The sequence below is a fragment of the Balaenoptera physalus genome (assembly GCF_965194825.1).
Source record: "Balaenoptera physalus genome assembly, chromosome: 7".
Taxonomy (NCBI): Eukaryota; Metazoa; Chordata; class Mammalia; order Artiodactyla; family Balaenopteridae; genus Balaenoptera; species Balaenoptera physalus.
In genome coordinates, this window is record NC_138886.1 from 47,903,627 (window position 1) to 47,915,869 (window position 12,243).

The 12,243-nt window shown below is 36.1% G+C and overlaps 1 protein-coding gene across 6 annotated transcripts in view; it reads left to right on the top strand.

The window, feature by feature from the left end:
• The window catches only part of CEMIP2 (cell migration inducing hyaluronidase 2), a 78,753-nt gene that overhangs the window by 42,180 nt on the left and 24,330 nt on the right, over positions 1-12,243 (top strand). For all 6 annotated transcript variants that reach the window (XM_082470836.1, XM_082470835.1, XM_082470834.1 and 3 more), the window contains 2 exons: positions 9,909-10,040; positions 11,490-11,525. In XM_082470836.1, the coding sequence (XP_082326962.1) occupies positions 9,909-10,040; positions 11,490-11,525 (168 nt within the window). The remainder of the gene's footprint in view (positions 1-9,908; positions 10,041-11,489; positions 11,526-12,243) is intronic.

Consider the following 12,243-nt stretch of genomic DNA (forward strand, 5'->3'; position numbering starts at 1 on the left):
CTGTATATGAGCCAAAATAAATAAAATGTCTCCAATGGAAACAAAATTTTCTGGAAAAGATGGCAACTTAAGGTCATATTCAGTAGAAGCTGTGTACATGTTATTTTTCTATACTTCAAGTTGATTGACCAACTAAAGGATCTGAAAGGGTGCTAGATTTAATAGGCTCTGTTGACAGTTATTTAAGAAAAGGATGACAGGCACTATTGTTCACAAGGGAATAAAGTAGGAGTTACACTGGAGGTTGGTAAAGCAGAATCCTTGTGACACAGTAATAAAGGTCAGGAGAAAACTGGGCAAATAAGTTAGTAAAATTAATCATTGTTAAAGGTCAAGTTGAGCCTGAAATATATTAAAACAATGATCAGAAAACATTTGAGAAGTGGAGAAATTGTGGGCATTGTTTAAATAAAACACAAGGAAGGTACTGGACACCTAATAGCTGAGCAAGATATGACATGGAAAAAGAGGAGATAAACTTGAGATGAAAAAGGAGCATACAGATGACAACAAATTATGAACCAAAAAGAGAATATTAACTGACAAAACAAAGAAATCTTTGCTAGAAGATTGCTGCTGCTTTTTAAAAGAGTTTGTTACAACCGGTAGAACTAATAATGTGTACTTTGCTAAGTTAGTATTAACAGAAAAATCTTTATACACAGCACAACTGACTCTCTTATCTGCCTTAAAAAATTACATGTGTGTGTATAAATGGATGGATGAGAAAATATATTTCAGAATCTATTGATATTTTCATTATACTTGACAATAAAACAACTTGTTCATAGTGGCCTAAGAAGTTCTTTACCGTGTGTGAGTGTATGATATTATGATAATGGTATTCTTTCCTCTGCTCTCTATTACTTTTATTACTAGTTTATAAATACGTACATATTGGTAAGGAATTAGACTCCATTTGGAAGTTGTTATTGAAAAGAACTGATTATAGGAGAGGAGAAACAAGACATTTGGCAGCTAGTATATACATTTAATTTTGTATAAACTAATGTATAAGATATGCCCTCATGCATTCATGCAGTTCAGACGTGAGTAAAAATGATAAAACTCAAACACAAATGAGTAATAAGCCAGCCCATGAATTAAACATCAGGCTCATGGGATCCAGAAGATATTTAGTCTGTTCATCAAAGGGGAAGTTGACCTAATAGTTAATCAGATGAGCCTTTCCTTGTGTCTTCAAGATATGAAATTACAGGAATGCAAAGATGGGATATTTTAAATCCAGAAAGCTCCCAGTTTAAGGTTGGGAAATTTCATCTAAAAGGGTAAAAGAGCATGAGAACCAACTAGTGCATTTAAAGCAGAAGACAGTTAAGGGAGAGTTGGGAAGTGGGCTGAAGGCTTATACATGAAGGTGATAGAAAATTAACTGCATTTTCTACATACCAAATGGGAAAGAGGTTGAAAAATAAAGGTTATCCGAGCAAGTGGTCAGTGATTTATATCGATAGAAATTTCAGAAAAAATGAGATGACTACAGCAGAAAATCAGATGTTGCTTTACTGTACTTTTTTTTTTTTTCTTTTTGGCTTTCTTTTAGAACATTGTGTAGTTTCCTTACCAGAACTCTTCCATCTGCTTGATATTATGTGATGACTGCAAAGCTGTTTGGCAGCAACTACAATGCCAGAAGAGTGGGTGATGGCTCAGAGTCAGACTTTTTACCCCTTAGGTCAGAGCCATTTAGTGTAAGGGGTTATGTTCACAATCTAAGGGTGGATGTAGCGCTTTCTAGATTGGTCTTACCATCCGTTCTCCATTATCCTTTCACCAAGTAGCAGCTAATGACCAGTTAAAAAGTGAAATCTGGTTATATCACTGCCCTGACTCCATGTTTCTGATGACTTTCCATCACACTTATTTATTTATCCACCTGCTTTATTGAGATATGATTGACATTTAAAAAGCTGTGCATATATAATGTATAGAACTCGGTAAGTTTGGAGATAAGTACACACCCATGAACTGTCAAGGGCAAAGACTTATCCATCACCTGCCAAAGTTTCCTTCTACCTCCTTTATGGTCGTTATTTTCTTTATTAAAAAAAATTCAATTTTTTGGGGAAAGATCACTTACCTGTAGATCTACTCTCTTAGCAAATTTTAAGTATACAATGCAGTATTTTTAGCTATAGGCACTGTGCTGTAGAGTAGATCTCTAGAATTTATTTATCTTACATAACTAGAGCTTTTGTGCCCTTTGACTATCACTTCCCCATTTCCTCCTCCCTCCAGCCCCTGGCAACCACCATTCTACTTTTACCTTTGCATTTAGAATAAAGAACCACACCCTTGCCTGGCACATGCCTTCCTGTCTATCCTCTCCCTCTCGGTTCTTACTTACCAGCCAATCTGCTTATTGTTCCTTGAATATGCCAAGCTCACTCATGCCTAAGGACCTTTGCACTTGCTGTTTTCTGGGCATAGCTGCTTCTCAAATCATACATATTTGATGAGCACCTACCATGTGCTAGCAACTTTCATAGTGACATTTGTGCAAATGATGTTTCTTTAACGTGTGATTGAAAATCTCAACCTGCTGAATTGGTTTTTGTAAAGCTGTGTAGTTTTTCTCTCCCCACCTGCCCAGCTTTGTAAGATTATGATGGAAATGATCTTTTTTTAAATTAGGTGGCCTTATGGAATTATTTGAGTTGTTACAGTTGACAGGGTTTTTTTTTTGTTTTTTTTTGGGGGGGTGCCATGCTGCATGGCATGTGGGATCTTACTTCCTGGACCAGGGATCAAACCCATGCCCCTTGCCGTGGAAGTGCAGAGTGCTAACCACTGAACTGCCAGGGAATTCCCAGTAAACAGGTTTTGTTTTGTTTTTTTTTAAGAAAAAAATTTCTTTTGAATTTTTGAATTTTATTTTATTTATTTTTTTAGACAGCAGGTTCTTATTAGTTATCCATTTTATACACATCAGTGTATATATGTCAATCCCAATCTCCCAATTCATCACACCACCACCACCCACCACCCCTGCTTTCCCCCCTTGGTGTCGATACGTTTATTCTCTACATCTGTGTCTCTATTTCTGCCCTGCAAACCGGTTCATCTGTACCATTTTTCTAGGTTCCACATGTATGCGTTAATATACGATACTTGTTTTTCTCTTTCTGACTTCACTCTGTATGACAGTCTCTAGATGCATCCACCTCTCTAAAAATGATCCAATTTCGTTCATTTTTATGGCTGAGTAATATTCCATTGTATATGTGTACGACATCTTCTTTATCCATTCGTCTGTCGATGGGCCTTCAGGTTGCTTCCACGTCCTGGCTATTGTAAATAGTGCTGTGATGAACATTGTGGTGCATGTGTCTTTTTGAATTATGGTTTTCTCTGGGTATATGTCCAGTAGCGGGATTGCTGGGTCATATGGTAACTATTTTTAGTTTTTTCAGGAACCTCCATACTGTTCTCCGTAGTGGCAGTATCAATTTACATTCCCACCAACAGTACAAGAGGGTTCCCTTTTCTCCACACCCTCTCCAGCATTTGTTGTTTGTAGATTTTCTGATGATGCCCATTCTAACTGGTGTGAGGTGATACCGCATTGTAGTTTTGATCTGCATTTCTCTAATAGTGATGTTGAGCAGTTTTTCATGTGCTTCTTGGCCATCTGTGTGTCTTTGGAGAAATGTCTATTTACGTCTTCTGCCCATTTCTTGCTTGGGTTGTTTGTTTTTTAATATTGAGCTGTATGAGCTGTTTATATATTTTGGAGATTAATCCTTTGGAGATTCGTTTGCAAATATTTTCTCCCATTCTGAGGGTTGTCTTTTCGTCTTGTTTGTAGTTTCCTTTGCTTTGCAAATGCTTTTAAGTTTCATTAGGTCCCATTTGTTTATTTTTGTTTTTATTTCCATTACTCTAGGAGGTGGATCAAAAAAGATATTGCTGTGATTTATGTCAAAGAGTGTTCTTCCTACGTTTTCCTCTAAGAGTTTTATAGTGTTCGGTCTTACATTTAGGTCTCTAATGCATTTTGAGTTTATTTTTGTGTATGGTGTTAGGGAGTATTCTAATTTCATTCTTTTACTTGTAGCTGTCCAATTTTCCCAGCACCACTTATTGAAGACACTGTCTTTTCTCCATTGTATATCCTTGCCTCCTTTGTCATAGATTAGTTGACCATAGGTGCGTGGGTTTATCTCTGGGCTTTCTGTCCTGTTCCATTGATCTATATTTCTGTTTTTGTGCCAGTACCATATTGTCTTGATTACTGTAGCTTTGTAGTATAGTCTGAAATCAGGGAGTCTGATTCTTCCAGCTCCGTTTTTTTCCCTCAAGACTGCTTTGGCTATTCAGGGTCTTTTGTGTCTCCATACAAATTTTAAGATTTTTTGTTCTAGTTCTGTAAAAAATGCCATTGGTAATTTGATAGGGATTACATTGAATCTGTAGATTGCTTTGGGTAGTATAGTCATTTTCACAACGTTGATTCTTCCAATTCAAGAACATGGTATATCTCTTCATCTGTTTGTATCATCTTTAATTTTTTTCATCAGTGTCTTATAGTTTTCTGCATACGGGTCTTTTGTCTCCCTAGGTAGGTTTATTCCTAGGTATTTTATTCTTTTTGTTGCATTGGTAAATGGGAGTGTTTGCTTAATTTCTCTTTCAGATTTTTCTTCATTAGTGTATAGGAATGCAAGAGATTTCTGCATTAATTTTGTATCCTGCTACTTTACCAAATTCATTGATTAGCTCTAGTAGTTTTCTGGTAGCATCTTTAGGATTCTCTATGTATAGTATCATGTAATCTGCAAACAGTGACAGTTTTACTTCTTCTTTTCCAATTTGTATTCCTTTTATTTCTTTTTCTTCTCTGATTACCTTGCTGTGTTGAATAATAGTGGTGAGAGTGGACATTCTTGTCTTGTTCCTGATCTTAGAGGAGATGCTTTCAGTTTTTCACCATTGAGAATGATGTTTGCTGTGGGTTTGTCATATTTGGCCTTTATTATGTTGAGGTAGGTTCCCTCTATGCCCACTTTCTGGAGAGTTTTTATCATAAATGGGTGTTGAATTTTGTCAAAAGCTTTTTCTGTATCTATTGAGATGATCATATGGTTTTTCTTCTTCAATTTGTTAATACGGTGTATCACATTGATTGACTTGCGTATATTGAAGAATCGTTGCATCCCTGGGATAAATCCCAGTTGATCATGGTGCATGATCCTTTTAATGTGTTATTGGATTCTGTTTGCTAGTATTTTGTTGAGGATTTTTGCATCTATATTCATCAGTGGTATTGGTCTGTCATTTTCTTTTGTTGTAGTATCTTTGTCTGGTTTTGGTATCACGGTGATGGTGGCCTCATAGAATGAGTTTGGGAGTGCTGCTTCCTCTGCAGTTTTTTGGAAGAGTTTGAGAAGAATGGGTGTTATCTCTTCTCTAAATGTTTGATAGAATTCACCTGTGAAGCCATCTGGTCCTGGACTTTTGTTGGAAGATTTTGTTGTTGTTGTTGTTGGCAGTTTTTTAATCACAGTTTCAATTTCATTACTTGTGATTGGTCTGTTCATATTTTCTATTTCTTCCTGGTTCAGTCTTGGAAGGTTATACTTTTCTAAGAATTTGTCCATTTCTTCCAGGTTGTCCATTTTATTGGCATAGAGTTGCTTGTAGTAGTCTCTTAGGATGCTTTGTATTTCTGTGATGTCTGTTGTAACTTCTCCTTTTTCATTTCTAATTTTATTGACTTGAGCCCTCTCCCTCTTTTTCTTGATGAGTCTGGCTAATGGTTTATCAATTTTGTTTATCTTCTCAAAGAACCAGCTTTTAGTTTTATTGATCCTTGCTATTGTTTTCTTTTTTTCTACTTCATTTATTTCTGCTCTGATCTTTATGATTTCTTTCCTTCTACAAACTTTGGGTTTTGTTTGTTCTTCTCTCTCTAGTTCCTTTAGGTGTAAGGTTAGATGTTTATTTGAGATTTTTCTTGTTTCTTGAGGTAGGCTTGTATTGCTATAAACTTCCCTCTTAGAACTGCTTTTGCTGCATCCCATAAGTTTTGGATCGTCGTGTTTTCATTGTAGTTTGTCTCTAGGTATTTTTTGATTTCCTCTTTGATTTCTTCCGTGATCTTTTGGTTATTTAGTAACATATTGTTTAGCCTCCATGTGTTTGTGTTCTGTACATTTTTTTCCCTGTAATTGATTTCTAATCTCATAGCATTGTGGTCAGAAAAGGTGCTTGATATGATTTCAGTTTTCTTAAATTTACTGAGGCTTGATTTGTGACCCAAGGTGTGATCTATCCTGGAGAATGTTCCATGCGCACTTGAAAAGAAAGTGTAATCTGCTGTTTTTGGATGGAATGTCGTATAAATATCAATTAAATCTATCTGGTCTATTGTGTCATTTAAAGCTTGTGTTTCCTTATTAATTTTCTGTTTGGATGATCTGTCCATTGGTGTAAGTGAGGTGTTAATGTCCCCCACTATTGCTGTGTTACTGTTGATTTCCTCTTTTATAGCTGTTAGCAGTTGCCTTATGTATTGAGGAGCTCCTATGTTGGGTGCATATATATTTATAATTGTTATATCTTCTTGGATTGATCCCTTGATCATTATGTAGTGACCTTCCTTGTCTCTTGTAACATTCTTTATTTTAAAGTCTATTTTATCTGATATGAGTACTGCTACTCCAGGTTTCTTTTGATTTCCATTTGCATGGAATATCTTTTTCCATCCCCTCACTTTCAGTCTGTATGTGTCCCTAGGTCTGAAGTGAGTCTCTTGTAGACAGCCTATATATGGGTCTTGTTTTTGTATCCATTCAGCGAGCCTGTGTCTTTTGGTTGGAACATTTAATCCATTCACGTTTAAGGTAATTATCGATATGTGTGTTCCTATTAGCATTTTCTTAATTGTTTTGGGTTTGTTTTTGTAGGTCCTTTTCTTCTTTTGTGTTTCCCACTTAGAGAAGTTTCTTTAACATTTGTTGTAGAGCTGGTTTGGTGTTGCTGAATTCTCTTAGCTTTTGCTTTTCTGTAAAGCTTTTGATTTCTCCGTCAAATCTGAATGAGATCCTTGCCGGGTAGAGTAATCTGGGTTGTAGTTTCTTCCCTTTTATCACTTTAAATATATCATGCCACTCCCTTCTGACTTGTTGAGTTTCTGCTGTGAAATCAGCTGTTAACCTTATGGGAGTTCCCTTGTATGTTATTTGTTGTTTTTCCCTTGTTGCTTTCAGTAATTTTTCTTTGTCTTTAATTTTTGTGAATTTGATTACTATGCGTCTCAGTGTGTTTCTCCTTGGGTTTATCCTGCCTGGGGTTCTCTGCGCTTCCTGGACTTGGGTGGCTATTTCCTTTCCCATGTTAGGGAAGTTTTCGACTATAATCTCTTCAAATATTTTCTTGCGTCCTTTCTCTCTGTCTTCTCCTTTTGGGACCCGTATTATGTGAATGTTGTTGTGTTTAATGTTTTCCCAGAGGTCTCTTAGACTGTCTTCATTTCTTTTCATTCTTTTTTCTTTATTCTGTTCTGTGGCAGTGAATTCCACCTTTCTGTCTTCCGGGTCACTTATACGTTCTTCTGCCTCAGTTATTCTGCTATTGATTCCTTCTAGTGTATTTTTCATTTCAGTTATTGTATTGTTCATCTCTGTTTGTTTGTTCTTTAATTCTTCTAGGTGTTTGTTCTTTAATTCTTCTAGGTCTTTGTTAAACATTTCTTGCATCTTCTCGATCTTTGCCTCCATTCTTTTTCCAAGGTCCTGGATCATCTTCACTATCATTATTCTGAATTCTTTTTCTGGAAGGTTGCCTATCTCCACTTCATTTAGTTGTTTTCTGGGGTTTTATCTTGTTCCTTCATCTGGTACACAGTCCTCTGCCTTTTCATTTTGTCTGTGTTTCTGTGAATGTGGTTTTCCTTCCACAGGCTGCAGAATTGTAGTTCTTGTTGCTTCTGCTGTCTGCCCTCTGGTGGATGAGGCTATCTAAGAGGCTTGTGCAAGTTTCCTCATGCTAGGGACTGGTGGTAGGTAGAGCTGCATATTGCTTTGGTGGGCAGAGCTCAGTAAAACTTTAATCTGCTTGTCTGCTGATGAGTGGAGCTGGGTTCCCTCCCTGTTCGTTGTTTGGCCTGAGGCGACCCAACACTGAAGCCTACCTGGCCTTTGGTGGGGCTAATGGCAGACTGTGGGAGGGCTTACGCTAAGGAGTACTTCCCAGAACTTTTGCTGCCAGTGTCCTTGTCCTCATGGTGAGACAGAGCCACCTCCCGCCTCTGCAGGTGACCCTCCAGTCCTAGCAGGTAGATCTGGTTCAGTCTCCTATGGGGTCACTGCTCCTTCCCCTGGGTCCTGATGCGCACACTACTTTGTGTGTGCCCGCCAAGAGTGCAGTTTCTGTTTCCCCCAGTCCTGTCGAAGTCCTGCAGTCAAATCCCACTAGCCTTCAAAATCTGATTCTCTAGGAATTCCTCCTCCCGTTGCCAGCCCCCCAGATTGGGAAGCATGACATGGGGCTCAGAACCTTCACTCCAGTGGGTGATCTTCTGTGGTATAAGTGTACTCCAGTTTTTGAGTCACCCACCCAGCAGTTATAGGATTTGATTTTTTTGTGATTGAGCCCCTCCTACCGTCTCATTGTGGCCTCTCGTTTGTCTTTGGATGTGGGGTGTCTTTTTTGGTGAGTTCCATTGTCTTCCTGTCATTCATTGTTCAGCAGTTAGTTGTGATTCCGTTGCTCTCGCAGGAGGGAGTGAGCGCACGTCCTTCTACTCCGCCATCTTGAACCAATCTCCCTGGTTAACAGTTTTTGATACTAATTTTTTTTGACGTTTTCATTAAGGTCCTTGTAAATGTTTTACAAGGACGAGAAAGAAAAAGTAACATTCAGTCTTTATAATTAATAAGTCAATGAAATGCAATCTTTTTTTAAGTGCTGATACTTTTTTTCTTTATATTTTTTATTATAGTAGATTTACAATATTAGTTTCAGGTATACAACATAGTGATTCAATATTTTTATAGGTTATACTCCATTTAAAGTTATTATAAAAGAATGGCTAGATTTCCCTGTGCTGTACAATATATCCTTGTTGCTTATTTATTTCATACATAGTAGTTTGTATGTCTTAATCCCATACCCTTATGTTGCCCCCCCATCTACTCTCTCCTCACTGGTAACTACTAGTTTGTTCCCTGTGTCTGTGAGTCTCTTTCTGTTTTGTTATATTCATTTGTTTGTTTTATTTTTTAGGTTACACTTATAAGTGATAATATAGAGTATTTGTCTTTCTCTGTCTGACTTATTTCACTAAGTAGAATACCCTTTAGGTCCATCCACGTTGCAAATGGCAGAATTTCATTCTTTTTTATGGCTGAGTAATATTCCATAAATATAATCTATTTTAAATTTAGGCTTTTTAAAGATATTGAATCCAATTTTCTCTCTACCTAAAACATTTCACCAGCACACAACTCAAATAATGCTCTGGTTCACGTATATGTATGTTGAAATATATGATTAATTTACTCAGTAAGTTTATATTAATATCATGTAGCTTGAGAATTTGTGAAAACATACTATATTTCCTGGTCTGAGGTTTTTTTGTTTATCTTTGAAATGGTTTCAGTGCTTAGAGTGTTCTGTAATGTCCCTTTTATAATATAAATTGATTAAAAATAAACTATGAAATATGAAAGCAGTTCTCTGCAAATTTATATTTTTTTTCAATATTTGAAATGCAAATAATTAAGTTGTGTCTTAAGGAGTTTTTTTTTTAGATTTGTTTTGTTCAAAGTTAAATTCTGCTTTTTGACACTTAAGCTTATAATCATAAATAGCTTATTTACATTGCCTTTTCATTACTCTTTTTAAAAGTCCTTTTTTTTTTTTTTTTTTCTCCTAACCCCAAGGTTTCGGCCTCATCAGGATGCAGACCCTGAAAAGCCACGTGTTGCTGCTTTAATTGACAGGCTCATTGCTTTTAAAAATAATGATAACGGAGCTTGGGTCAGAGGGGGAGACATTGTCGTTCAGAATTCAGCGTGGGTATTCTCTATGAAATTATTATCTGATGACACTGATGTATTTATTTTTTAAGGCTATTTTTAAAAACCCAGTAGACTGAAAGTACAGTGGTGGTTTCTGGAATCATAGTATCATTACTAATAGAACAAGCTCTGAGGAAATATGCTAGCATTAACTGACTGCAAATGTTTGGAATCGTCTCATTCTGCTGCTTTTATTGGAACTGAACTTGTCTGGTGACATGAGAGCTTTTTGATGAGATTGAACAGAAACTGGGACTTTTAACTTTATGTAACAAACATGGTCTATGTCAGAGAGCTAAATAAAGATTTTGAAACTACCTGCATTTTTTTCCTTCCTTTGGAAACTCAGTTTCCTGATGTTCTTCCACTGCCATTCAAAACAAAAGTTTTGAATTTTCCCTTAATAAGTCTGTTGACTTATGTCTTAACATGACTTGAGGCAGTAAGCATCTTACTTTTCCATTTGTATAATTTTAGGAGAAGTCTGATGTATGTTGAGGTAAGATTTGGTGTTCAGGAGTCTAGAAAAATGTTTTTTTCTGACTGGTACTGACATTAGCTGCTTGGCATTTTACCATCATCTCTGACTTTTATCATGCAAAAAAAATGGATATTGTATAAAATCTGTAGAAATAGCTTGGGTATTAATGTTGAAAAGTTTTGAAGAGAATACCATGATCTAATTGTTAAGAATTAGTCGTTCCTTGATATCCGTGGGGGATTGGTTCCAGGACTCCCCATGGGTACCAAAATCCTGATGCTCGAGTTCCTTATGTAAAATGGCATAGTATTTGCACATAACCTACACACATCCTCCTGTATACTTTAAATCATCTCTATAACTTTTTATATCCAAGACAATGTAAATGCTATCTAAATAGTTGTAAATGCAATGTAAACGCTATGTAAATAGTTGTCAGCACTGGACAAATTTAAGTTTTGCTTTTTGGAGTTTTCCAGAATTTTTTTTTTAATATTTCTGATCCACAGTTGGTTGAATCTGTGGGTGCAGAACCCACAGATATGGGGGCCAAGTATAATGATAAAAATTATAATTATAGCTAACACTTACTTACCTGCTGCTTACTCTGTGCCAGACACTGTTCTAAATAGTTGACACTAATTAGCATTTGAATGCTTTCAAGTATCCTATGAGGAAGCTTATATTATTATTTCAACCTTTAGGTGAGAAAACTGAGGGACAAACAGGTTGAATAACTTGCCACACAGCTAGTAATTGGCAAAGCTGAGATTGGAACCAGGTGCCTTCACTGTGGAGCCTATGCTTTTCATTATTGGAAAGTGAAATTTTTATGTGGTCTTGGACAGTAAACATTACTGGAACTTCCTGGATTTTATGACAATTAAATATTTTGAGAGAATTACCTCTTCTTATATGATGTGATAAATTAAAATGTTCCCTCATTCTCTTTTTTCTTATAGATTTGCAGATAATGGAATAGGACTGACCTTTGCCAGGTTTGTAATTACTTTTAAAAATACTTATCTGATTATTTTAAAGCTGTAAGGTAAAATAACCTTGATATATACTTTCTGATAACACAGGAATGTTATATCATTTATTAACATTAAAAAAATTAGCACTCACTTCCTGATGCCACTTGAGGGCCAAAAATACACTTTTATTGATTAATTGAATTTATACCAAAGTAGGAGATGAATCTAGCTGGAATTACACAGAAGAGTAGGCCCACCATATTTTTTGCTTAAAAGAAAACACTTGAGCTTTAGATGAAAGATCTTAAAAAGTAGGGGAATAAAGAGGAAGGGATTAAAAGTTGGGAGCAGATTAAATATTTTCTTTCTTAGGAGTTGGTCTAATTTCACAGTGGTCTTTAAGAACTAAACTTTTTATGTTATATATTTTTCTCCAGATAGCAGTTATTCTCATTGCCGTCTTAAACATGCTTGTCCACTAATTATTGTCCAGGGCAAGTTTATTCTCCTCATTTGCAGTATTGTTGCTTGGGACTGAAATAATTAGTTATTGCTGCTAAATTAAATCTCGTTTGTTTAAATCTAATTTGCCAAGCACATATTAATTTATAAGAGGTATGTTCAATTTTGAGGCACCTTTTGATGACTCACTAATATGTATCAGAAAAAGCTACTGGCTACTTTGAAAATTTTTAGGTTTTTAAAGTTATAGCTTGCCTTCATTTGAGGGTCAGTTTAA